Source organism: Molothrus ater, chromosome 1 (assembly GCF_012460135.2).
Source record: "Molothrus ater isolate BHLD 08-10-18 breed brown headed cowbird chromosome 1, BPBGC_Mater_1.1, whole genome shotgun sequence".
NCBI classification, from domain to species: domain Eukaryota; kingdom Metazoa; phylum Chordata; class Aves; order Passeriformes; family Icteridae; genus Molothrus; species Molothrus ater.
In genome coordinates this window covers 152,701,358-152,726,021 of record NC_050478.2, presented here as the reverse complement: position 1 = coordinate 152,726,021, position 24,664 = coordinate 152,701,358, and the positions used below count along the sequence as shown (strand labels likewise).

General features: G+C 51.1%; 1 protein-coding gene across 5 annotated transcripts; it reads left to right on the top strand.

Moving 5' to 3' along the window:
• The first annotated feature begins 225 nt into the window (after positions 1-225).
• On the top strand, positions 226-22,684 carry THUMPD2 (THUMP domain containing 2). 5 transcript variants are annotated; one of them, XR_008508364.1, is made up of 12 exons: positions 226-324; positions 874-1,006; positions 2,032-2,447; positions 4,734-4,811; positions 6,236-6,288; positions 6,594-6,681; positions 7,843-7,914; positions 8,559-8,673; positions 11,109-11,226; positions 12,685-14,731; positions 20,179-20,274; positions 21,240-22,684. XR_008508364.1 is itself a non-coding variant. In XM_036404454.2 (10 exons), exons 1-10 carry the CDS (start codon positions 226-228, stop codon positions 13,097-13,099), a joined length of 1,587 nt encoding a protein of 528 aa, XP_036260347.1. In that variant the 3' UTR covers positions 13,100-22,684. The 5 variants fall into 5 exon arrangements, 2 of the variants coding, with proteins under 2 accessions (XP_036260347.1, XP_036260348.1); XR_008508362.1 differs by having other exon boundaries at positions 20,179-22,684; XR_008508363.1 differs by having other exon boundaries at positions 12,685-20,274.
• Positions 22,685-24,664: the final 1,980 nt, after the last annotated feature.

The following is a 24,664-nucleotide window of genomic DNA, read 5'->3' as shown; positions in this document are numbered from 1 at the left end:
TTCAAGTCTGTGCTGTCCTGTTTGAGTAAAAGAGCAGTTACTCAAATAACAGCATGGATTTGTGTAGGAAGCGAACTAGAATTTTTTAGATTAGCTTTTAATTTACTTTTAATTTTTTTAGTTAATTTTTAATTTATTCTACTGATTCATTAGGCCACGCCCCCGAGCGGGCCACGCCCCGTATCCCCGAGGAGCCCCGCCCCCAGCAGGCCCCGCTCCTCCAAGATGTCGGCGGCAGAGCCTGGGTGGTTCTTCTGCACGGCGGGCCGCGGGCTGGAGCCCTTCCTGGCGCGGGAGGTGCGGGCGCGGCTCGGCGCCACCGAGGTGAGCGGGGAGCCGGGGCTGGTGACCAGCCGGGTGAGCGGGGAGCCGGAGCCAGTGACCCCCGGGCGGTCCGGTCCGGTCCGGTGCGGGTGAGCGGGGAGCCGAAGCCAATGGCCAACCGGGTGAGAGGGGAGCCGGAGCCAGTGACCAGCCAGGCGGTCCGCTCCCATGCGGGTGAGCGGGAGCCGGGGCTAGTGACCACCCGGCGGGTCCGGGTGAGCGGGGAGCCGGAGCCAGTGGCCAGCCGGGCGGTCCGGTCCGGCAGGGAGCTCAGCGCCCGGAGCCTGGCAAGCATGGCCCGGGCTGTGCCGGCCCCCGCTCGGGGCTGGCCGGGGTCGGAGGGGCTCACCCGGAGGGAGCCGGGGCTGCGCTGCCCGCGGGGCTGGCCGGGGCTGCGGGAGCGCTCACCCGCAGGGAGCCGGGGCTGCGCTGCCCGCAGGGCTGAAGGAGGGCTCACCCGCAGGGAAGCCGGGGCTGCGCTGCCCGCGGGGCTGAGGGAGGGCTCACCCGGAGCCGCCCGGCCCGGTCCGATGGGTGTTCTCCCCGGAGGTGGACTGCGTCTCGGGAAAAGTGTTCTTCAGGGCGGCGGCGGGGCCCGGAAAGCTGCGGCAGCTGCGGTCGGGGGAGCGCCTGTTCCTGCTGCTGAAGAAGCACAGCCCGCTGCCGGTGTCCGGGAACAGAGGTATGGACACGGGAAGCCTTGGTTTGAGTCCTGGTTATAACATTTGAAGTGTGTAATTTTTTACGGGGGGCTGTAGTTCTAATTGACAATAATCAATTCTAAAGTGTCTTTCACCCACGTGTGTTTTCAACATGTTTTTGACCTGAAAAGGGCTTTTAAATTGTTTTCAATAGCTACCTTGCAGCCTGTATTCTGCCTGCACTGAGTGTATATGTGTATTTTAGAGACTTTCTCCCCCACCCAGCCCCAAAAAAGAGAATAATATCCCACCCGAAAACGAAAGCCTTGGCTCTCTTGTGTTTATTTTAACAAGAAATCTTATTTTCCGTTAAACAAAGTGAATCCCAATCTATATATTGTGTCAATTTACTCCTAAGTACGCAGCTTCCTTCTAAGTCTCAGCTGCTTGAGTCATGCTCTCTGTCAGAGCTGGAGTGAGAATTTCAAGTTAGATGGATTGATGTTTATCTGGGAGATTACCTTCGACTTTGAGGATGAAATTTGATCATGAGTCTAAGTTTTTAAGTGATAACTAGAAATACCTTTATTTTTGTTTTCCTTGACCAGCTTCGATGTATTTAAGTGAATTGGCCTCTCTGTTTCTCATGCCTCTCTTGTGGGTAGCTTGGGACTGCCCACAGGTGTAGGTGTTTGTTGCAGGATTGAAGGCACAGTGATGAATGGGAGGCAGAAATTTTCTTTCTGAAAGAATAAACTTGGTTTTGCCCGAGATGACTCAAAGTAATTCATGTTTGTATCTGTCTTTCAATTCTGGAGAGTGTTCTGCCTCACGAGTGCTCTGGCTTTCTACAGCTGCTGAGTTCTTGTGCGGAATTCAACCCTTGTGTGATTTGGTCTTGGTTCTGCAGAGCTGGTAATCAGAGGGGTGCCTGTGTGGCTCCTGGTGGGTGCTGAGAGCTCAGCTGTGCCTGTGATTCTGAACTCACACATGAATGAAATTTGAACACAGGGAAATGAAATGCCAAGGCTGAGGTACTTAACCCAGAGCTGCTTTTTTCTTCCAGGGAAAATGCTTCATGAGATTAAAAGCCTTGTTATTGAGGACCCAAAATACTGGCTGGATATTATCTCTGTTTGGAGAAAGCTTCATGGACACGACGGGAAAACAGATGATGGCTCTATAGAAAATGCATTGGCTCTGAAGAGAAAGTCAGAAGAAGAGACAAATACTGCAAGTAAAAGGCAAAAAACGGAACAAGTGAGGGCAATTGTGTCTGAGGAGTGTCAAGTGGGAGCTGGAGAGACCTGTGAGGCACCAGCCAGAATCAGCAGGCAGGAGTGCTGGGCTGAGAGCAGGACTTGCTCAGAATTGCCTTCCAGGGGCAGTGGAGAGGATCCTGCTGCCAATGAGGAGCTTGGCTTCAGCTTCAGAGTGTCGTGTCGCTGCAGTGGAGCAATTGCCAGAATACTGACTTCACAGGTATGCTGAGGTACCTGCTTTAAAAGAATCCAGCAAGGGTGAATAGAGATGTGTACTTTGTCATTTCAGTTGTGTTGTGTCTTCTAGAATAATAAACTGATGTAAGGTTTTTCTGTATTTTCTCAAAAAGCCCTTAACCTGCATTCACCTTAAACAAGTGGAAACACAGATGCGGGTTTTGATTTCTGTGCACTGTTACCCTTCATGTTTTTCAAATCAATACCTTTTGTTGAGGACAAGCAAAGGTAAGAGTTTGAGGTTCTGGGCCTGTGGAGGCTGAGGAGTGATTGGATATTTTACAGCTATTTGAAGGGCCATTGCAAGGACTGCGGGGCCAGACTCCTCTCAGTTGTGCAGCCTGGACAGAGGGGTAAAAGCCAGAACTCACAGCTTCAGTTGCCTCTGGCTGGGTATTGGGGAGAATTTGTTCTTCAGGAATACAGCCCTGGGAGTCTTGGGAGAAGTGGAGCTTGGTCCTTGTGAAAGAATAGTTGCATGCAGTCCTGCAGGGGTGTGTTCCATTCAGCCTTCTTCCCATCTGGGCAGGTTACTCTTACAGGAAGGTGTAGTATTTAGATTTTTTTCCTACTAAAGCTAGTACCTTGGTGAGGTCAGTCACATGAGCTGCCCTATAAGGGAAGTGTTTGCCTAAGTCTGTGCTGTGTTTGAACCTATACTCTGAAGGTAATCAGAGATTTCTATATGTAATGAAAGCATTAAAACTGTGAGTTGTAGTTGTGCACTTGCAGGTTTTCTGTTAGGTAATCTGCCTTAGAGCCATTGGAAGTATTTTTTGCATGTGATTAAGAATTCCAAAATGGTGGCAGTCACAGAATATTCTGAGTTGGAAGGGACCCACAAGGATCAAGTCCAGCTCAAGTCAATGTTTTATTGTGACTTGGTCAGGACTGGAGCTTCAGCCTCTCCTCTCCTGCTGCAGCTGAGCATTGGTTGTTTGCCTTGTGCTATGTTTGCTTTACCCCTCACTCACCTGCTCTGCCCTGTTGTACCTCTTCTGCTGTGAGTTGTGTGAGTTACTCTCTTAGGCATAGACTCTTCCCTGGGACTTCTGAGGGTTGTGCATCGAGGCTGTTCTCTGCAGTTTCCCCAGCTGTGTGGTTTTTGTGCCTGTTCTCTGCAGTTTCCCCAGCTGTGTGTGTTTTGTGCCTGTTCTCTGCAGTTTCCCCAGCTGTGTGTGTTTTGTGCCTGTTCTCTGCAGTTTCCCCAGCTGTGTGTGTTTTGTCCCTGTGCTCTGCAGTTTCCCCAGCTGTGTGGTTTTTGTGCCTGTGCTCTGCAGTTTCCCCAGCTGTGTGTGTTTTTTGTGCCTGTTCTCTGTGGTTTCCCCAGCTGTGTGTGTTTTGTGCCTGTTCTCTGCAGTTTCCCCAGCTGTGTGTTTTTTGTGCCTGTTCTCTGTGGTTTCCCCAGCTGTGTGGTTTTTGTGCCTGTTCTCTGTGGTTTCCCCAGCTGTGTGTTTTTTGTGCCTGTTCTCTGCAGTTTCCCCAGCTGTGTGTGTTTTGTCCCTGTGCTCTGCAGTTTCCCCAGCTGTGTGTTTTTGTCCCTGTGCTCTGCAGTTTCCCCAGCTGTGTGTGTTTTGTGCCTGTTCTCTGCAGTTTCCCCAGCTGTGTGGTTTTTGTGCCTGTGCTCTGCAGTTTCCCCAGCTGTGTGGTTTTTGTGCCTGTTCTCTGCGGTTTCCCCAGCTGTGTGTGTTTTGTGCCTGTTCTCTGCAGTTTCCCCAGCTGTGTGTTTTTTGTGCCTGTTCTCTGCAGTTTCCCCAGCTGTGTGTGTTTTGTGCCTGTTCTCTGCAGTTTCCCCAGCTGTGTGTGTTTTTTGTGCCTGTGCTCTGCAGTTTCCCCAGCTGTGTGTTTTTGTCCCTGTGCTCTGCAGTTTCCCCAGCTGTGTGTGTTTTTTGTGCCTGTTCTCTGCGGTTTCCCCAGCCGTGTGTGTTTTGTCCCTGTTCTCTGCAGTTTCCCCAGCTGTGTGTTTTTTGTGCCTGTTCTCTGCAGTTTCCCCAGCTGTGTGTTTTTTGTGCCTGTGCTCTGCAGTTTCCCCAGCTGTGTGTGTTTTGTCCCTGTGCTCTGCAGTTTCCCCAGCTGTGTGTGTTTTGTCCCTGTTCTCTGCAGTTTCCCCAGCTGTGTGGTTTTTGTGCCTGTGCTCTGCAGTTTCCCCAGCTGTGTGTTTTTTGTGCCTGTTCTCTGCGGTTTCCCCAGCTGTGTGTGTTTTGTCCCTGTTCTCTGCAGTTTCCCCAGCTGTGTGGTTTTTGTGCCTGTGACTGTTCTCCCCTCGCAGGAGGTCGGCAGAGCCCTTGGCACGGCGCTGGTGAAGCAGTGCGGGTGGCGTGCAGATCTACGGGACCCTGACCTGGAGGTAGGGCTGCTTGTGAGCCTGTGGGTGCTTCCAGACTCACCCTGACACCTCTGCTTTGGTTCTCTGCTCCCTCTGCATGTGGGACCATGGCCTGTCCCTGCTGGTCTTCCTGCTGCTGGATTTACCTGAAAATCAGCACCTGTGTGGCCCTGCTCTGTGTGTGTGTGTGTGTGTGTGTGTGCGTGCCTTCCAGAGCCCTGGCATGAACCCCAGCCTGGCTGGGGCTGCCTGTGTGGGAGGGGAAGGATCCCCAGAGGATCCAGCCAGATCAGCACCCCCAGACTGCTGGGCTCACTGTGTGAAAATGGAACTCACCTGAGCCATGGGGTGTCTGTGAAAGGATCCCCAGAGGAGGAGTTGCAGGATTCAGCACCCTCACAGACTGCTGAGCTCTGACTGTGTGAAAATGGAACTCACCTGAGCCAGGGAGTGTCTGTGGCCTCTGGAGGGGAAAGGAGCAGGCAGCATGGGTTCTCAAGGAGCTGGACTGGAGAATATCACAGACAAGGCCTGTGGGAAGGCTCCCACACAAACAGCAAACAGTTCCCTTGGTGCACCCTTGCTGGTGCAGCTGCCTGGAGACCTCCCAGAGGACTCCTGGCTCCTGAGTGTTTCTCCAGGGATGTTGGTCCATCCCTGCCCTTGGCTTGTGGAAGTTGCTCTCAGCTCTGATGCCCAGAGATCCCAGACCTGCAGAAGCTCTGGAGTTCATTTCCTGGCACTGGTGCCCACACTCAGCACTGTGTACAGCTTTGGTGAGGCTCACGTGCACCTCCTGTTCTTGCCCAGATTTTTGCTCTGAAGCTGTTCAGGTGCTGAGGACTGGGATTTTCCAGCAGCATCCTGTTTCCCTTTGTGCTTCCCGGGGGCAGGGACTACAGTCATGCGAGACCTTCTGGGGAGCTCAGTCTTCTTTTGGGATGTTCTCTATGGGACAGCAGAACAATTTCTTGTAGCTGCCTATAACTGCTTGTTGTTGTTTGTTTGGGGTTTTTTTGTTTGATGTTTTTGTTTGGGGTTTTTTTGTTTAGTTGGTGTTTTTTTAAATGTTTATTGTTTTGTTGCTAGTATACAGTGAATAATATTCTCCCACTTGTAGTAAATGGATTTATAACTAAAAATTCCTATGCTGTGTTAAGGAAAAATAGGCCCCTTTATAAATTCAAGTGCTTGCTGATGGATTCCTGGCTGACAAAATACCCCTCAGCTTGATTAAGCATTAAATAATCTGTAAAGTGGCATTTAGATCGTCTAGTAGGATTTCTTCCAATTAATTGTTATTGTTGATAGTGTACATTTTTGTTCTTAAAAACTGAAATCAGAAGTTGTAGAAGCATCTATGTCTGGTTTAAATGAGTTAAAGCTATTGTTATGTAAGTTTGAGACTTTAAAATGTTGGGGTTGTTTTTTTTTCCCTCTTCTAGATCTTTGTACACCTTAATGACATTCACTCTGTGGTGGGGATTCCTCTTTTCAGGTAAGTGTTTTCCCCACTGGATTTGTCATGGCAGTATCAGAACAGACAGGATTTGTAAATCTTGCTATCCACCATGAGTATTTATCTTTTGGTTTGATAATCACTGTTGTCAAATTAGTCTTGTGATCTGCCTGGGCTTTAAATGAACACACAGACCAGACTTTGCAGTGAGTTATGGTTAAAAGCAGACTTCTCTGTCTCTCAGGAGATCTGTCCAATTCATTTGTTCTTTGACATCACATGGGCTTTTCTGGGAGGTTTTGCTGCTGTTTTAGTAAACTTTTTTGGTTTTGTGCTGTCTGCAGGCTTCCATTGGCAAACAGAGAGTATATCAGAACAGCAGGACTGCGGTCAACAGTGGCATGGGCCATGGCATCTCTGGCTGAAATCAGGGTCAGTGAATGTTCTTTGCGAAGAAATGGGTCCTGAATTAAGAGAATGGGTGCTGCTCATGGGGTCTGGGGCTGGGGAGGAGTGGGGTGGTTTCAGTGCCCCATTCTCTCCATTTACTGGGAAGGAGTGGGGTGATTTCAGTGCCCTATTCACTGGGAAGGATTGGGGTGATTTCAGTGCCCCATTTACTGGGAAGGAGTGGGGTGATTTCAGTGCCCTATTCACTGGGAAGGATTGGGGTGATTTCAGTGCCCCATTCACTGGGAAGGATTGGGGTGATTTCAGTGCCCCATTCACTGGGAAGGATTGGGGTGATTTCAGTGCCCCATTTACTGGGAAGGATTGGGGTGATTTCAGTGCCCCATTTACTGGGAAGGATTGGGGTGATTTCAGTGCCCCATTTACTGGGAAGGATTGGGGTGATTTCAGTGCCCCATTTACTGGGAAGGAGTGGGGTGATTTCAGTGCCCTATTCACTGGGAAGGATTGGGGTGATTTCAGTGCCCCATTCACTGGGAAGGATTGGGGTGATTTCAGTGCCCCATTCACTGGGAGGGATTGGGGTGATTTCAGTGCCCCATTTACTGGGAAGGATTGGGGTGATTTCAGTGCCCCATTTACTGGGAAGGATTGGGGTGATTTCAATGCCCCATTTACTGGGAAGGATTGGGGTGATTTCAATGCCCCATTCCCTAGTCCCTGTGGACAGGGTTTGCCATGCCTGTGATGAATGTGCTGTCACCTGCAGTTCAGCCAGGTGTCTGCTGTAACTCCAGGTGCTTCTCAACAGGGCTGGTAGTCCTTGTACAGATACAGATGTCTAAGTGGTAAGATTTTTTCTGCTGTTCTGTGACAGTGAAAAAATGAAACATTGTTTGGTGTTGTTTTCCAAGGAAATGTGATCTCTTTTCACAATGGTACCAATATCTGTCTGCAGTCCACATGTAATATTTCCTCCTGAATGTCTCCTCAGGGCTGTCTGCAGTGAAGCTGTTGGTGTTTTTCACTATATTCCTTTACAGGCAAGTTTGGCCATGGATTACCAGAGATTCTTGTTAACCTATGCTGGGTTCAGTGGGATTATGCACATCCCTCTGTGAGCTCTGTCCTGGCTGAGGAGTCTGTCTTGCTGGGGATGCAGTAACCCCTCTGTTTTTGTAGGCTGGTGCCCTTGTGCTGGATCCCATGTGTGGGCTAGGAACCATCCTGCTGGAGGCTGCCAAGGAGTGGCCTGTGAGTATCCCAGCCCCAGCTGCTGGACCTCTGCAGGGAAACTGGTGCTTGTGGGACAGGGTTTTCTCTCTGCCAGTTAGGCCAAAGCCCATTTCTGCCTGGAGAGGTGAAACCAAACCAATCTTCCTAGGCAGCTGCTAGAAGCATTTCAGTACAAAGGTTCCCCAGATGTATGTGTCCTGCAGGCTGGTGCAGCTGGTGATTCCCACTGCAGGGTTTGTGTGAGGCAGCCACGAGCTTGTGAAGCTTCCTGAGCTTGTCCTGGGGTCAGAGGAGTTGGTGTCATGGCACAGTCATCAGCATTAGGGGCAGGGGCCTGGCTGTACCCAGCTGGAGTCGTGCTGTTAGGACATGCTCTGGGTATTTCTGTCACTTCAAGGGTCTTGAGCAGACCAGAGCATTAAAGGAGTGGAGACAGCACATACTTGTGATCATTAATATTTCTGAACATTGAAAGAGTGGAGACAGCACACACTTCCTCCATTCCTCCATCCTCTGGATTGTGAATTGGTTTGTGTAACAACAGCAGATGTCCCAGGAAGGGGGTTATCTTGCAAGAGCTGTGCAACAAGGCAGTTCGAGAAGGGTTTATGAAGTAAAGAACTGGAGTGTTCACAAAATTACTTTTCTGTCTCTCTGGACAGGAAGCCTGGTACTGGGGTGCTGATATAAGTGACTCGCAGTTAGAGGGTGCAGATGGCAATATCAGAGCTGCAGGCTTGGTGGATAAGATTGAGCTGCTGAAAGTTTCTGTGACAGGTATGTCTGTGGGATTTCCAGGTGGATTTTTTGTGTTTCTGGGATTGTACAGGTAGGTTCTCCTGAAGTGCTACGTTGCAGAGCTAACTCCCAACAAATAGCTGGGTGGTGACTCTGGTGCTAGTGAAGGGATAATTATTTGTACTTCCTCCCTGCTGCCTGCACCTGTAACTTTGGTAAGAATGAAGTCAGCAGAAGACAATAAAAATTACACTTGTCTGCCATGGACAGTAGTTGTCTCTCTTCATGGGAAATGTGTGATTTACCACAATACCATAAAGAGTATGTACCATGTGAGAGTTCTTTGTATCTTAGTGGAACACAGCCAGGACAAATCCAAATGAAGTGCAGCCTGTAAGTTAAATTTACCAGGTGAGTATTGGTGAGGACACATTAAACTGAGCTGAATTGTTCATGTTTTCCAGTAGGAGTATTTTGAATGATGGTTCCCTTCTCCTGTAAGAAGGAGTCTGTTTGTTCTTATTTTTTACAAGCTATTCTGTAGAGAAGGAAATAATTTCATGACCTTATTCTGGATGTCAGAGTCTGAGGCTAAATTATGCCTATATGAAATCCATGACAGGCAAGCTGGCTGAGTTTCCCTGTGCATGAGTGATGAAGTGTGCATATTTTTTTACCTTGCAGTATTTATTTCTTACTGGAATGGTAAGAAACATTATTGATTTTTTTATAAAAATGTAGGTTTATTTCTCACTTAAAAGATGTGTTTGACTTTGGTTTGTAGGATAATGGAAGGTACTGAGCTGTCAGGTTGTCTAAACTGAGCAAGTTGGTGTCTCCATCACTGGTCAGGAGCTGTCACTTCTGCATGTCTTGAGCAGGGCTGTAGGTGGCATGTCCTTTCATTTGCAGATAAAATTGATACCCAGTTGTTGAGCTGCAAGTGTTGACACAAGAATGCTCCAGGAAACATCTCCAGCTAGTTGTGGAAAAGTTGGCATAGAATCTCAGCAGAGTTTAGGTGAGGAGGGGCTGTTGGAAGTCTTTAGTCCTGCTGTCTGCTCGAGGCCATGTCCAGTGAGTTTGGAGCACCCTGAGGGATGGAGGACCCCAGGGTCTGTCCAGGGCCCAGGCCTGCTGGGCTGCCCAGCCTGGCACAGGTTGGAAGATCTGTGGAATCCCAGCCTGGCTGCATAGCCTGGCACAGGATGGAGGATTCCCGGGATCCCAGCCTGGCTGCACAGCCTGGCACGGGATGGAGGGATCCCAGCCTGGCACGGGATGGAGGATTCCCGGGATTCCAGCCTGGCTGCACAGCCTGGCATGGGATGGAGGGGCCCCCAAGGTCTGTGCCGGGCCCAGGCCTGCTGGCCTGCACAGCCTGGCATGGGATGGAGGATTCCCGGGATTCCAGTCTGGTCTGCACAGCCTGGCATGGGATGGAGGATTCCCGGGATTCCAGTCTGGTTTGCGCAGCCTGGCATGGGATGAAGGGACCCCTGGAATCTCAGCCTGGCCTGCCCAGCCTGGCACATGATGGAAGGACCCCTGGGGTCTGAGGAGGGGTCTCAGCTGGCCTGCACAGCCTGGCACGGGATGGAGGATCCCTGGGATCCCAGCCTGGCTGCACAGCCTGGCAGGGGATAGAGGGACCCCCAGGGTCTCAGGAGGGGTCTCAGCCTGGCCTGAACAGCCTGGCATGGGATGGAGGACCCCTGGAATCACAGCCTGGCACAGGATGGAGGATCCCTGGGGTCTCAGCCCGGCCTGCACAGCCTGGCACAGGATGGAAGGACCCCTGGGGTCTGAGGAGGGGTCTCAGCTGGCCTGCACAGCCTGGCACATGGCCAGCCTTCATCACCACAGGCACAGTGCTTCATCTTCCTTAGGGGAGCTGACCTTGGCTGGGATGCAGAAGCTCTAAGGTGACCCTTCAATGGCATTAGCTCCAGCTCCGGCAGAATCCGTGTGATTCTGGCTGTAACCAGATTCCTGAGGGGAGAAAAGGGGCATGGAGAAGAATTGGAGGTGGCTCCTTGCCATTCATACATGTGCACTAGAACATTTGCACTGAGTAAAGTGCTCACAAACGTAGCTCTTCTTTTGTGTTTTGCTCAATGATTTTCATGTTTAAGGTGTACTGGGTGTTGAGAGGCAGCAGTTAATTTGGGACCATGCAGTGCCTTAGGGGAGAGTCTTGCTGCAGAGGCAGACATCCTCAGGAGCAGAGACTCTGCAGGCTGAAGGGTGCTCCCACACATTTGTCTCCTCCCAGTCTGCAGAGGGGTGGTGTCTCCATGGTGGAGGGCAAGTGCAGAAGGAGCTGTGAATCTGCAAAATCCAAAATGTGGATTGTATGAATGTGCATAGCCCAGAAAGAGCTGGCAGGCAGTGTTGAAGGGGGAACAGGGGCAGAGCTGCTGTGCATTTTTCACAGAGTCAGAGATAAGTAAAGACTTGCCTTTATTCTGCAGCGCTGCCATTGCCTTCAGAAAGCTTTGACAGCGTTATTTCAGATATTCCGTTTGGGAAGAAGTTCAAGACCATGAGTGATGCCCAGCTCCTACCAGATCTTCTCCAGGAAATGGAGAGGTACGTGTGGCCTTTGGCACAGGGTTTGATGGAAGTGCCATGGTGGTTTGTGATCCGAGCATTCAGCCAGCTTCAGATCTGCTTTGTTCCATAGTCTGCAGCTCTGTAGTGTGACCCTGTACAGGCTGTGGAGGTCTCAGCCCTTTACTTGTCCCCTGGAGGCTGTTTGTTGTGTCTCACCAGCTCTGAGTGCCAGTGGCAGCTGCCAAGGGAGGCTCCTGTGTGAGCCATGCTCACAAATGCTCTTTGCAAGGCATGAGGGGAAATGTTTCTGAGCCACACTCCAGTGTGGCAGAAAGTGGAAAGAGGAGAGGCCTACCTGGACAAAGTTAAAGCATGGCCAGGCAAATAAAGCTGTAATCCTTTTCTAGTTGAGGCCTGCTTGTATAAATGCATAGTCTTTCCTTTTTGAGGTCACAGCCCAGCTTTGGCCAGCCTGCCTTGGCAGGAAGGATCTCAGACTAGAAGAAGGGGCATGCATTGTCCTTGCTGTCCAGGAATGCCTCACTAGCAACCTGGGCTGATTTTAGGTGTGTCCTTTCATCTGTCACCATGTCATTTGGTGGCAGAGTTGGGCCAAGCTGATAGCTGGGCTGCTTCTAACAGACAGGTCAAGCCATCCTCCCCTCTTCTTCTTGCCTGCAAAGAAGCCCTTTCTCTAGGACTGCTCTTCAGCAGGTGTTGATCTCACTCAGCCAGTGCAGGAATGTGGATGGAGAAGGTTGTGTGGCTCCACAGAATGGTGTGGCAATCTCACTGTGCTTGTTTTCTGGCCTTATTTGCTCTATTGGTCCATCCTAAGTAAAATATTCCCTTAGGAAGGTGGAGATGAGGAAGGGGCCATGAGAACCCCACCAGTAAAGCTGTTCAAACTACTTGCTGTAAACTCAATCAGGACAGTATTTCTTTTTCCCTTCTTTCAAAGCCATATGTGATGTTTAGACATATACCTAGAAAAAATTAATTGCAAACATTTATTAATTTGCTTCTGCTTCCTGAGTTTGAAAGCCATTAAGGATCAGTGGAACAGGAAAAGTTCCAAAAGGCTGTTCTTTGAAGTTTCCAAAAGGAAGGACCAGTTTCAGAATTACCATGCTAATCTGAGCAGCCCTTGCTGCACTGGGACGCTGTTCCTTTGCAATCTCCAAAAACTCTGGGCTTGATGGTGCCCTTGATCCTTGAAAGAGTGCTGAGGGGAGTAAAAAATCAGTCCCTCTTCCCTGCTAACCCAACAGAAAGAACTGCTAACATCAGAAATGTTTTGGAGTCAGGACAAGGAAGGCCCTGTTCTGCCATTTAGAAAGAGGTAGGAAGATCAGGGATTTAAATTCCTCTTGGAGGTGCAGCTCACTGACTTGAGCCATGACACACTTGGGTGTTTCACTGAATGCAGGTGGCACCTGAAGCGTCAGCAGTGAGGGATCAACACCTAACCTTTCTTTTTCCTGTGATTGCCAGAGTGCTTCGAGTTGGAGGGACCCTGGTGTTGCTGCTGAGCCAGGAGCTCCACAGACGCGTGGATGGTTTGACCAGGAGTGCTGGAGGTGGCCCTGCTGAGGCCCCTGCACAGGCCATGGATGGTTTGACCAGGTGTGCTGGAGGTGACCCTGCTGAGGCCTCTGACAGCAGAGCAGCCCCGAGTGTGGATGGGAATTCCTCCTCCTTGGCCCAGAGGGGTGGAGAAGCCATTCTCAGCAGACATTTTGGGTCTCTGCTGCCAGAGGGTGTCTATGCTGTTAGCCTGGGCAAGACTGATGCTTTCATACACAAATACAGGAAGGTGTCTGGGACTGGGAGCAGCAGAACTGGGACTTGGAGCTGTCCCAGTACTGGGACATTCCCTGGAACTGGAAGCTCTCTGGCCCTGGGCTGAAGGGAACTGGGAAGCTTCGGGAGCAGCAGGGCAGGACTCAGTGGGGCTCTGCTGATGCAGACACACCCACTGCCATCCCTTAGATTGCCTCACGTTCCTGGCATGTCCTAAGACACTGTGCTGTTGTGTCTCTGGTTTTTAGGAGAGGTGGAAGATGCCAGTTCTGCTGTATTGGATACAGTGAAAAAGGATATATAGTGTATTGTAATGTGGCAGAGTCCTCAAATCCTTGTTTAGGCAAAGCTGCTCCCTATTGGGAGGAGTTTCTGTAGGAGAGAAAGTCTTGGTTTGCAGGACTGCAAACCCAGATGTGGTAGCCCATGATCTTTGGGCTGTGCACTCCAGCTCTTCATTTCAAAGTAATATTTAAGCCACAGCTTTGCCTATTCTAATTATTCTTAGTGTTCAGGTTGTTCTTAGGTGGAGGATAGGCGAGCCTCCTGAGATGCTGAGCAAGAAGGGAGGCTGAAGGAGAAGAAGCAGCACTGACAGCTGGGGTTGCAGCCAGTCCCAGGCCCTGGGCCCCAACTCTGTTTTGTGTGTCCTGGGTCCTCCTTGTCCTGCCTCTCCCCCTCCCTCCTGCACTTTTGTGACACCTTTTTTTCTCTCCTGTACCTTTTCTTTTCTCTTGGTTCTTCTGTTCCATCAAAGTAGGGCTTTTAGAACTGTACCAGCATTAAAGAAAGGGCCCAAGGCAATGCTGAAATCACTCTCTCCTTTGGGATTTAGCATCCTTTGTACAAAGGTTGAGATAGCAAAAACCAAAAGTCATTGCACATTTTCTGTGAGAACTAAACATAAAGACTTCTTACTGCTTTCCTAAGCCATGCAGGAACACCGGAGGCCTTTTGGGAAGGGAAAATTACTATAAAATACATTTCTGTATGTTTCTGTGTCAAGCTTTTTACTGAAGATCACCTTAAAGAGCAGAGTTGGGTTCAATAATTTTATTTTGTTGACTTCAACACTGTTTCTCTCAAATGTTTTTACTGAGAAAAGTATAAAATAGGACTATATTTGCATTTTCAAACACACTTTTCTGTCCTTAAATATCCTGTAGTTGTTAATGTGTATTTTTGCAGCTGTGCAGTTTATGATAAAGACTTTCTTTTGAAACTCAGCAGCATTTTGGACTAAAGCAAACTTTGTTATTGTCCTAGGGTGATGTTATGATGCTTGTATCCCCATCCCCATCTGTTTATGCTGGATATCATGTTCTGTGCCTTCAAGACTGACTCTGAAGAGTGAATGTTTTGTTTTGGTTTTGCTATCAGCCACTCCCCCACAGCTGGCGGGACACACAAACAGGGCAGTACATGGGTGCTGCTTTTGCTTGGCTTTTCGCTTTGCTCTTGCTTCTGCTTTGCACCTGCTTTGCTCTTGCTTTTTGCTTCTACTCATTAGTTAGTTTAGCTAAGCAGTCTAAATTTTCCCTGGGCTGTTTCTCCTTTTCCTTTTTTGGACCCACTTGAACTTGCTCCGGACTGGGACCTGGGAAACACCGAGAGTTTGCACCTTGTGGCTGCAGCAGCTGCCCCAGCACAGGATGGACTGAGAACAGAGCGACCACCCCCAAGAGGGACTTTCTGAATTTGTCATCATTTCAGAGCGGTGAAAGAGTGGTGTCACCTGGTATTGTTCCTTTTGTGTGCTGGGGGGTGCTGTGCCTGTTAAATAAACCGGTTCTTTCCACCTCTCTCCAAGGAATCCTTCCCGACCCAGTTGTGGGGAGGGGCCGTGTGGGTTTGCTTTCTGGAGGGGCTCCCTTTGGAGGTTTTCTCCCAAATTTGCCCTAAACCAGGACAAAATTTGGCGCCCAATGCGTGGGATTCGAGAGAGAGTGGAAAAAACCCTGTTTTGAGTGCATTTTGGTTGCCATTACTCTGTGTTGGTATAAAGCAATTAATAGCCATCCTTCTTGAATTCATAATGTCTCTTGGGGTGAAGGCTTGCATGCATTTCTAGTCCCTAGTGTTTTTTGAGATCTTAATACCTCTATGGTCCCTAGGTTTATTTTCTTATCCAGAAATAGCTCTAGCATTGTCCCTAATACATAGTTTTTACAGCAGAGGAGCAGTGACCAGAATAGCTCTCCTCCTGGGCTTGATGGCAATGATTTGTAAGAAGTTTATAAACATGCTGGGGTCTGCTCCAGGTATGAATGGCTCGTGGCTATAGTTATGCTCCCAGTTTGTTAGAGGAGGAGCAGGGGATGAGGCTTTTCAGCCTTTGCTTTCCTTTTTCTCCTCTGAATCTCTTACATCGCTATTGGAGAATGTTCAGTTTACCCTGAATGTTTGAGACCATCTTTCTGGTATTCAACCTGGTAACCTTCCTCTATACAGTCTGCTGCTTCTCCAGAATGAGGGCTGAGATTTCTAGACAGGCTGATGAGACCCCTGACCCAGGAGTAGACCCAGGTGTGGAAAATCGTGAGTGGTGTGGGAAATGGGAGGATATGGGCCAAATCCTGAAGGAATTCTCTCACCCTATAGTCTGGGACTTTCCCCATGAACAAATTCAGAACCCAGCTGAGGTGAGGAAATACCTGAAAGAGAAGTAGCAGGATGACCCTAAGGAGGAAAAGATCATTGCAGTGAGCTGGGCCCTGGCTTGTGCTTATCGCACATTGCTAGATACTGTCGGGCAGCAGACAGAGTCAGGGGGGCAGGGAGATAAATCAGCAGCTCTCCCAGTCACTCAGGCTGCAGCCAACAGCCCAGGCTCGAAGCCAGCAGCCAAACCAGATAGCAAGCCTAAGCCAGCAGCTAAACCAGACAATAAGCCTCAACCAATGGCTGTTGCTACCAGCACTAGAAGTGGAAAGTGCATGGACAAGACCGATCGACCAGTGGATGATGGTGATGATGATACAGGAGGAGGACCCTCAATGCTTCCTGATGTAAAATCAGGAGTCAGAGCAGCAGGCACAAGATCAGAAGCCAATATTGAGTCCTTTTCCTTGAAGCCCTTCGTGGCCTACGGAAGGATTACACTCGACGACCTGATGAATCCATAATTCGTTGGTTAGTCCATCTCTGGGATGCTGCAGGTGAGGCTACAGTTCTGGATGGCACTGAAGCGAGGCATTTGGGATCCTTGTCACATGATCCTGTCATTGACCAAGGAATAATGAGGGGGGGGCTAAGCCTCACAGCCTCTGGGCACGGGTCTTGGAAAGTGTAGCACAAAGATACCTGTGTGCAGATGATCTTTATATGCAACAAACACAGTGGAAGACCATAGAGCAAGGGATCCAACGCCTGAGAGAAATGGCAGTGGCAGAGATGATCTTCTCAGATGACGTAACAACTAGGAATCCAGACTTGGTGCCATGCGTGTCTGTGATGTGGCGGAAACTTGTGCGACTTGGGCCACATGAATATGCTTCTGCTTTAGCCATAATGAAGAGGGATAAGAGGGATGAGACCGTGCTTGATATGGCAAAGAAGCTCCGAGCATATGCAGATACTGTGCATGGCCCAACACATGCCAGAATTGCAGCGGTGGAAACACGTCTGCAGAACTTAGAGGACAAGATAGAGGAGAATCATAAGAAGCTCAGAGAGGAGATTAAAGAAGACCTTCTCCAAATCTCAGCAGTACAGATCACAGGTTCTGGTGCCCAACGCAGATGTTCCCCAGATGGCGAGAGAAGGTACACCCCACGAGCTGAGCTGTGGTTCTTTCTGCATGATTTTGGAGAAAACATGAGGAGATGGGGTAGAAAACCTACTGCTGTTCTGGCACAACAGGTGCGTGAATTGAAGGAAGACAGGGCTAAGAGAGGGAGTTCCACCAAAAGGAAAGCAGCTCCAGTTGCCCGTAGCCGAGCTGCCAGGTATGATGCTGATGATGACATGTCCAATCCCCTTGAAGGAACATCCAAGACATATGCCCAGGGAAAGAAGAATAACCAGGCTTAGAGGGGCCCTGCCTCTAGCCAGGTAAAGGCTAGGGAAAATTGTGTTTTCTGGTCTGTGTGGATTCGTTGGCCTGGCACATCGGACCCACAAGAGTATAAAGCTTTGGTAGATACTGGTGCGCAATGTCCATTAATCCCATCGAGACATGTGGGGACAGAGTCTGTTTCTATTGCTGGTGTGACAGGGGGATCCCAGGATTTCACTTTGGTGGAAGCTGATGTGAGCCTGACTGGAAATGAGTGGAAGAAACATCCTACTGTGACTGGCCCAGAGGCCCCATGTATTTTGGGCATAGATTACCTCCAAAGAGGGTCTTTCAAAGACCGAAAGGGAATCAGGTGGGCATTTGGGATAGCTGCTGTAGAGACAGAGGGCATCCAGCAATTGAACACCTTGCCTGGGCTGTCTGAGAATCCATCTGCAGTAGGACACCTGAGGGGAGAAGAGCAACAGGTGCCAATGGCCACTTCCACAGTTCATCGTCGACAGTATAGAACCACTCGAGATGCTGTGATCCCCAACCATAAGATGATCCGAGAGCTGGAGAGCCAAGGGGTGGTCAGCAAAACCCACTCACCCTTCAACAGCCCCATTTGGCCTGTGCGTAAATCTGAAGGAGAATGGAGATTGACTGTGGACTGTACATTGAATGGAGATTGACTGTTGTGGACTGTGGACTGTGCATTGAATGAAGTGACTCCACCACTGAGTGCTGCCGTGCCAGACATATTAGAACTCCAGTATGAGCTTGAGTTCAAGGCGGTGAAGTGGTACGCCACGATTGATATTGCCAATGCATTTTTCTCCATTCCTCTGGCAGCAGAATGTAGGCCTCAGTTTGCTTTCACGTGGAGGGAAGTGCAGTACACCTGGAACCGGCTGCCCCAGGGGTGGGAGCATAGTCCTACCATCTGCCATGGACTGATCCAGACTGCACTGGAAAAGGGTGAGGCTCCAGAACACCTACAGTATATTGATGACATGATTGTGTGGGGGAACACAGCCGTGGAAGTGTTTGAGAAAGGAGAGAAAATCATGCAAATCCTCCTGGGAACTGGTTTTGCCATTAAAAAGAGCAAAGTGACCAGCTCATGAGATTCGGTTCCTAGGAGTGAAGTGGCAAGATGGACAGTGTCAGATTCCTACAGACGTCATCAACAAGATCACAGCTATGTCTCCACCAACCAATGAGAAAGAGACACAAGCTTTCCTAGGTGCCATAGGCTTTTGGAGGATGCACATTCCTGAGTACAGTCAGATGGTGAGCCCTCTTTACCTGGTCACCTGCAAGAAGAACACTTTCCACTGGGGCCCTGAGCAGCAACAAGCCTTTGCCCAGATCAAGCAGGAGATCGCTCATGCAGTAGCTCTTGGCCCAGTTAGGACAGGACCAGATGTGAAGAACATGCTCTATTCTGCAGCCGGGAACCATGGCTTGTCCTGGAGCCTTTGACAGAAGGTGCCTGGGGAGACTCGGGGTCGAGCACTGGGATTTTGGAGTCGAAGGTACAGAGGCTCTGAGGCCAACTACACTCCCACAGAGAAGGAAATCTTGCTGCCTATGAAGGAGTCCAAGCCACCTCAGAGGTGATTGGTACAGAAGCGCAACTCCTCCTGGCACCCCGACTACCGGTGCTGGGGTGGATGTTCAAAGGCAAGGTTCCTTCCACTCACCATGCCACCAGTGCCACATGGAGCAAATGGATTGCTATTATCACCCAGTGCGCCCGTATAGGTAAACTGAATTGCTCTGGGATTCTGGAAATAATTACAAACTGGCCGGAAGGTGAAAACTTTGGTCTCGCTGATGAAGGGGAACAAGAAGTGACACGGGCTGAAGAAGCTCCACCATACAATCAACTGCCAGCAGAAGATACAGGATACGCTCTTTTTACTGATGGTTCTTGCCACATTGTGGGAATGAAACAAAAGTGGAAAGCAGCCATATGGAGCCCCACAGGACAGGTCGCAGAGGCCACTGAAGGAGAAGGTGGATCAAGCCAACTTGCTGAACTCAAAGCTGTTCAGCTGGCCCTGGACATTGCTGAGAGAGAGAATAGTGGCCAAAGCTCTACCTCTACACTGATTCATGGATGGTAGCCAATGCTCTGTGGGGATGGCTGGAGAGGTGGAAAGAGTCAAACTGGCAGCATAGAGGAAAACCAATTTGGGCTGCTGATGAGTGGAAGGACATTGCTACCAGGGTAGGGAGGCTACCTGTGAAGGTCTGCCATGTAGATGCCCATGTTCCCAAGAGTAGAGCCAATGAGGAGCACCAAAACAATGAGCAGGTAGACCAGGCTGCAAAGATAGGGGTGTCCAAGATAGACCTAGATTTGGAACACAAGGGAGAGACATCCCTAGCTTGATGGGCCCATGATGCCTCAGGCCATCAGGGCAGAGAGGCCACCTCTAAGTGGGCACGAGACCGAGGGGTGGATTTAACCATGGACAGTATTTCCATGGGTGGATTTAACCATGGACAGTATTTCTCAGGTTATCCATGACTGTGAGACGTGTGCTGTCATCAAGCAGGCCAAGCAAGTGAAGCCCCTGTGGTACGGTGGGCAGTGGTCCAAGTGCAAGTATGGGGAGGCCTGACAGATTGACTCCATCCCACTGCCCCAGACACGCCAGGGCAAGCGCCACGTGCTGACCATGGTGGAAGCCACCACGGGATGGTTGGAGACCTACCCTGTGTCTCATGCTACGGCTCGGAACACCATCCTGGGCCTTGAAAAGCAGGTCCTTTGGAGGCATGGTACCCCTGAGAGGATTGAGTCAGATAATGGGACTCATTTCAAAAACAGCCTTATCAACACCCGGGCTAGGGAACATGGCATTGAGTTGGTGTACCATATCCCCTACCATGCACCAGCTCTGCAGAGGTACAAGGGACTGTTAAAAATCACCTTGAAAGCATTAGGTGGGGGATCTTTCAAACACTGGGAGCAGTATCTGGCAAAAGCCACCTGGTTAGTTAACACCCGAGGCTCTACTGACCGAGTGGGCCCTGCCCAATCTGAGCCTTTGCATAGAGTAGATGGAGACAAAGTCCCAGTGGTACATGTCAGAAGTTTGTTAGGGAAGACAGTTTGGATTAATTCTGCCTCAAATAAAGACAAACCCATTTGTGGGGTTGTTTTTGCTCAGGGACCAGGTTGCACATGGTGGATAATGCAAAAAGATGGAAGATCACAATGTGTACCTCAGGGAGATCTGATTGTTGGGTGAGACCTATGTGTAAAGGTAAATCACTGTTTGCTGAATGTTATTACCTTTGTGTATAGCTGTATATTGGATGTATAATGTATGTGTTTGTAGAGTTAGAATTTCTATTAGTTTTAGTAGTAAGCTGACAATATGGGGATGTCGTGGTTAGACAGGAAGTAGGTTTTCTGGGATATGCTGTGGTCACCAATAGGTGTTCAGATTTTAATATTGGCACCTGGTGTGGCCACTGGGGACAATGGGTACGCCTCTGAGAACACGGGTTAAAAAGCAGAGCACGTATGGGAGAAGTTCTCTTGAATTCTGGCAAGGGAAGCAGGTCAGAGCTGCCCTGCCCAGCTGTCTGCACTCGTGAGGGAAGTTCTCTTGAATTCCGGCAAGGGAAGCAGATCAGACCTGCCCTGCCCAGCTGTCTGCACTCGTGAGGGAAGTTCTCTTGAATTCTGGCAAGGGAAGCAGGTCAGACCTGCCCTGCCCAGCTGTCCGCTGCTGGGTGGGGGACGGGCAGCCATGCAGCCTGAGGTAGGCTGGGCTTGGACAGAGATGGGAGGTGAAGAGGCCCTTGAGGACAGAAGGGTGGAGGAGCACCGAGAGGCATCGGGCAGCCACCCCCACCCCCCCCAGGAGAGAGAGAGAGCCAGCCTATGCCTGTGCTTGTGCCACATTGAAATCTGATAGCACTGCCAGCCAAAAAGGAGAAAGGGGATGGGGGTAGGGGGTGCGGCGAGAAGGTGCCCGGCAGGGCAGCGTGGGAGTTCTGGACAGGCAGAGACTGAGATTTTTGACCCTTTTCTTGCATTGTGGAAACCTTACAAATGCTGATCCTCCTGGAGCTGAATGAGGAGAGAGATAAGAGATGAGATAAGAGGAAAGAAAAGAGAAGTGGAGAAGAATCTTAGGTGGGAGGAGATGATGGAGTGGCTTTTGGCTGGACTTTCCTTGTATAGCCATGGACAGAACCATTTTTTTTCCCTGTGACACAGAGACTGCATTTAGGGGGAGGCAATGGCTTGGAGCTGAGAGAGTGCAGTGATGTTATGGGAGTGCATGAACAGAGACAGCGAATGAGGAGGGTGATGGTTGGTGCCCTCGATCTTCAGTGGAGAAGATCTCTGTTCTCGAGACCCCTCAGCCCCAGGGGGTGAAATCTGGGGGGGACAGCTGTCCCAAAAGTGAGAGACTGTGCTCTTTTTTGGAACTGGACAAAGTATCCTTAAAAGGAAAACCCTAGAAGCAGCCCTGGTCCATGCGCAGTGGTGAGAGCACTGGGCATGGAAGGAAGATGTCATGATGGCAAATGTTCTCCGGGCAGTGCCACGTGTGACAGGAAACACAAGAGGTATCAACTGTGTTTCCAGGGGAAGCCTATGGCACAAGAAGGACTCCTCTCCTCTTGATGACCTGAGAATTGATTACCTAAAGGGTGGTGACGGACCGAGAGTTGGTAATTTGGGGGATGGATGTATTGAAAATTGATTACCTAAAGGGTGGTGATGGACCGAGAGTTGGTAATTTGGGGGATGGATGTATTGAAAATTGATTACCTAAAGGGTGGTGATGGACCGAGAGTTGGTAATTTGGGGGATGGATGTATTGAAAATTGATTACCTAAAGGGTGGTGATGGACTGAGAGTTGCTAATTTGGGGGATGGATGTATTGAAATTTGGTGGGGGGAGGAGGAAATGTTTTTGGAAGGTTTTAATTTTCCCTGTGTGTTTTCTTTTTACTTAGGGTTCTAGTTTAGTTAATAAAGAGGGGTTTTTTTATTTCTAAGTGGGAGCTTGCTTTGCTTATTCCTGGTGACATCTCACTGCAAACACCAGGGAGAAGGTATTTTCATGAGGGCACTGGCATTGTGCCAGCGTCAAACCATGACAGGGGATAAGGGGTGGAATGTCCTAGGTTGACTATATGATGCTTTTATCCCAAATCATCTTGTTCTGTTTATGCTGAATAATAATTTGCACCTTTAAGACTTGTTGCAGAGAGTGAAGGGGGGAGAGAAGAAGCAGCAGTTTGTTTTCAGACACTGCACTCACTCCTCCACATTCCTGCTCCTGGACTGTGTTGTCTGTGGATGAACAGACAGTGGGACAGAGCTCTCCTTTGCTTTTAGTTAGTTTTAGCTTGCTGAGGCAAGGAAGTTCCCTGGACTGTGGGTTTTTTCCCTTTTTCTTTGGACCTGTTCAAACCTGCTCTGGACTGAAAACTCAGGGGAGCACGGGCAGCTGCACCTGTGGCCCACCGGGCCGGGCCTGGCCCGCGACATTTCCAGCACCAGACACACTGATCAGAGACTGAGTGAGCTGAGCTACAACTCAGGGAGGGGACTTTCTCAGTTTGTCATCTCTTTTGGAGCAGCAAGGGTTTTATTGTTTAATATTGTATAGGTTTTATTATTTAATAAACAGATTTTTTCCACTTTTCTCCAAGGAGCTATTTTCTCCTGGACTGGTTGGGGGGAGGGGCTGATTGAATCTGCTTTCCTAGAGGAGCCCCTTTGGGGGTTCTGTCCAAAATTTGCCCTGAACCAGGACACCATGGAATCCCTCACGGCTGGGATCAGAGCAAACTCAAATTGGCTCTTCTAAAACCCAGGGTCCTTGTCCCCTTCAGCGTGCTCAGCACGACCTTGAACTCCACAGGGCTGTGCAACTGGAGCAGCAGGACAGGGACCTTTGCAGCCTGGGCTGCCCTTGTTCCTCTCTGTCCCTGCACAGAACGCAGCGGGGAGGAGAACGGCAGCAGGGCCCTGCACGTGCCCGGGCTCAGGTTTTGTGTCCCTTCAGCTCCACGGAGACGCGGCTCAAGTGAAAAACCCAAACTGTTTATTAAGGGAAAGCAAAGGGAAGGGGTGAGCTGGGAGATAAAAAAAAGGGAGTGGGCAGGGCCTGAGGGCTGCAGGGAGGGAGCTGCCAACAGGGAGAGAGATGGCAGGAGCTCCTGGAGCTTCCCACAGGCTCAGCTCTGAGCAGCAAGAGCTGTGCCTGGAGCTCCAGCTGGTCCATCCTGCTCTGCAGGTGCTCCCATCTTCAGTGGGAACTGGAAATCGCCGATGGACGCCGGTGCATCTGATCCAGCAGATGAACAAAGTCCTGCAGATCTTCTCTCAAAGGTCAGCTGAATCAGTATGCTGAGGCAGGATGGGCTCTCATCTTCCCTCAGGGCTTGAAGAGCTGGAAGAGAGAGGAACAGAGCCACGTGCAGAGGCCAGATTGAGGGAATCCAAGGAAAGCCTCCTGCCAGGGCCATCCCAGCCGGCTCTTGCCATGGCTTCGGCCGGAAGGTGCTGGCCACGCATCGCCCACGTTTCCCTGACAGCTCTCCGGGCTCTGCCCCTGCCGCCCCTCGTCCGCACGGGGAGCAGAGCCCTCCGCAGCCCGGGCACGGATTGTAGCTCCGAGGCCAGGATGCCCTGACTCACCCTCGCTGAGGACCTGGAGCTCCTCCTTCTGTCCCTTCACGAGCACTCCGGCCAGCCCTGGCAAGACAGAGCCCGTGGCGGCGCCAGGCGGCACAGCTGCCCGACACGGGCGCTGCCAGCCCTGCGGCCGCACGCCCTCCTGCCCCGGCAGGGCTCCTGCCGGCCCCTGCCGCACGCTGCCGCCCGAGGGCACGGCTGGCTGCGGGAGGGCGGCGGCAGCGCCGAGGGCGGCCGGGGCTGCAGCGGCCCGGGCGCGGCTCCCGCTGCCGCCGGGGCAGCAGCCGGGCCGGGGGCGGGGAGGGGGGGAGGGGCGCCGGGCTCGGGGCTCACCGATGAACCTGACGGCCGCCTCTCGCACGCGCCTCTGTGGGCTCCGCAGGCGCGGCAGCGCCCAGCGCAGCTGCTCGGCCGCTCGGCTCTCGTCCTGCAGCAGCTGCGGGGAGCGCCGGCAGGAAAGGCTCGGCGCGGGCTCTGCCCCTCGGCCGGGCGTTCCCCGCACCCAGCAGCGGCCGAGCCGGCCCGCACGGCCCAGGCCAGGGAGCGGCGTGGGGGGTGCGGGCTGGCGGGCCCGGGGGCGGCGCTGGGCAGGGCCACAGCTGCCAGCCCCCCGCACCAAGCACCGGGGCTAGGGGGCTTCTCCAGCCTGCGGCTGGGGATCCCGGGCTGTCCTTACCAGGCGCTCGGCGAACTGCATCCGCTGCCCCTTCATCAGCAGCTCCTCGAGGTCCCTCCTCCCCAGGAAGCGTGCCGCACGAAGCAGGGCTTCGCGAGAGGCCTGGAGAGCAGCAGAGAGCCACAGGTGGCACCAGAGCCCGGGGCACGGGAGCTGCGTCCCTGTGCCAAGGCCAGGGGAGGCTGGAGCCCACCAGGCGCCGGGGCAGGAGGCGGACGAGCCCCCTGCCAGGGATGCGGCAGCATCACGCAAGACCTCACCTTGGCCACGTGCAGGTTCTCGTCGTGCCAGTGCAAGAAGAGAGGCAGCA